The sequence below is a fragment of the Sinocyclocheilus grahami genome, unplaced genomic scaffold, assembly GCF_001515645.1.
Source record: "Sinocyclocheilus grahami isolate Dianchi unplaced genomic scaffold, SAMN03320097.WGS_v1.1 scaffold33.1, whole genome shotgun sequence".
Lineage (NCBI taxonomy): Eukaryota > Metazoa > Chordata > Actinopteri > Cypriniformes > Cyprinidae > Sinocyclocheilus > Sinocyclocheilus grahami.
Window position 1 is genome coordinate 2206334 of NW_015505212.1, and position 2213 is coordinate 2208546.

At 33.4% G+C, this 2213-nt stretch overlaps 1 protein-coding gene across 1 annotated transcript in view; it reads right to left on the bottom strand.

Annotated features, from left to right (window-relative positions):
• Positions 1 to 2213, bottom strand: part of LOC107581265 (leukotriene A-4 hydrolase-like) — a 13285-nt gene that overhangs the window by 2096 nt on the left and 8976 nt on the right. The window contains exons 8-12 of the mRNA XM_016266767.1: positions 1547 to 1570; positions 1339 to 1409; positions 1053 to 1164; positions 735 to 879; positions 184 to 306 (exon numbers count right to left, since the gene is read on the bottom strand). Of these exons, the coding sequence (XP_016122253.1) occupies positions 184 to 306; positions 735 to 879; positions 1053 to 1164; positions 1339 to 1409; positions 1547 to 1570 (475 nt within the window). The remainder of the gene's footprint in view (positions 1 to 183; positions 307 to 734; positions 880 to 1052; positions 1165 to 1338; positions 1410 to 1546; positions 1571 to 2213) is intronic.

The following is a 2213-nucleotide window of genomic DNA, read 5'->3' on the forward strand; positions in this document are numbered from 1 at the left end:
TACACAGTAAATAGAATAGAATTTTCTTTAGAGTTCTCACAGGATATTTATTTGATCGTGAAGACACATTCCATTAGCATTCTTTTTTTTGGGACAAAAGCCTGGAACTATGTGTATTCCTGTAGTACTGGGCTTTATTTGGCATCTTGCATACAAAAACTATGCGTGTATATATTCAAGTACATAGTGCATTAGTTCTCACCTTGTCTTTGAAGTAAGTGAACAGATAGTTCTTCCATTCCTCTGTGGTTACACTGCCATAGGCAAACAGCTGAATGTAAGACTTCACGAATCCCATGAAGACCTCTATAATTAAAGGCAGCGAAAGACTATTTTTCCTTTAATTGGTATAGATATTTGTTCTATATTTTTAAAATGCATTTAATTATGATATTTTAATGGTTGTATATTTATTTAAACATTATTAACATAAATTAACACTATTTTGTGCATATTTTATTGTTGTTAATATTGTATATTTATATTCTGTCATTCAAACTCAGTCAGAAGTTCTGTCATCAAGGAAAAAATTCTATGATAGTCAATGGCTACCGTCCACTGTTTGGTTACCCACATTCTACAAATCTTTTGTGCTTAACAGAAGAAAGAAACTGGTTTGGAAAGTCATGAGGGTGGGTAAATGATGAGAGAATTTTATAAATCTTGACCTTTTAACTTTAGATCTACTTTTAGCAGTTTAAACTGGGAGAGGAGAAAGTATTTTGTGTGGGTACCTGGACCTCCCAACAGTTCCTCCAGATGATACAGCAGAGCAAACCCTTTCTCGTAGGGCACAGAGGAGAATGCTTCATCCGTGTCCACCTCATGCAGATTTGGGACCAGGTTTGTGAGCACATTATTCGCTCCAAACTGTTTCACCTACAAAACAATACAATAGTGACTTGGTTTACCAGTAAACTGCATCAGGAAATCTCAACAGAAAATCACCAAACAGACAGAAAAAGGAAAAAATTGTTGATGCAGCACAGTGCATAATTTGCATGATTTTAGATCTTCAGACTAATCTGTTGTAATTTAAATGTGTGACTTACAGACTCTTGAAGCTCTTTCCACCCTCCGATGCCTTTAAACTGCCTGAGCTGTTCACTCTCCATACTCCTGGCAATCATTCTCTCAATGTACACCGTATGACCCTCATTCAACCTGGTTCAAAAAAATTAAAGGGGTCATATCATAGAAAACAGGATCTTTCTAGCTGTTCTGAAATGAAGCAGTTCAAAGTACTACTGAACACTGTCCGATCATTACAACCAAAAGATGCCTCTTTTGCATATTCGGATCGGCATATTCAGGAATGACTGGCATATTCGGACTGACCAGAAATGCTCCCAGGTCCTATTGGTCACTAGGTTCCCCGTCCAGCTGTGGGAGATTTCATGAGCAATGACCTGCAGCAAAACCAAAAGCACAGAGCGCATTCACATCAGCAGAAGATATGTGATTTCCAACAAATTAACCTCTTAACCTATAAATTATCAAATGAACCACATTATCCTAAAAATATTTTCATGCACAGATGACTTACGCCAGCGAGGGATCGGTCTCCAGCCTGAAAAACACAACGAAAGAATATGACCATCAACAAACAGACGTTTTATCACTTTTTAGTTTTAATTATTTTATTTATCTTTGCTTTTTTACACTCTGGTTCGATGTGGTTCTGGTATATGTTTCTGTTTATTATATAATAATAACAAAAACAAGAATATTTCATTAACACTCAGGGTTATGAATGAATTTAACCAATGAATTTAAACTTCCATGACCTCTCCAGTTGAACAAGAGCAATATGTAGTCAATTAAATATTTTACAAAAGAGAAAATGCACAAAAATATATTTACTATAGAAATGTGCATTACTTAGCAATAAAATGTCAAACATATAATACATAATAATATATAATAATAATATACTGTACAATATATTGTATAATATACTATATATATATATGCTCACCAAAGCTGCTTTTTTTAACAAAGATGCAGTAAAAACAGTAATATTGTAAAATATTATTACAATTTTAAAAGTTGTTTTCTATTTTTTTAATATATATTTTTAAAATGTCATTTATTTCTGTGATGGCAAAGCTGAATTTTAATCAGCCGTTACTTCAGTCTTCAGTGTCACATTATCTTCAGAAATTATTTTAATTTGGTGCTCAAGAAACATTTCTTATTATTATCAATGTTGA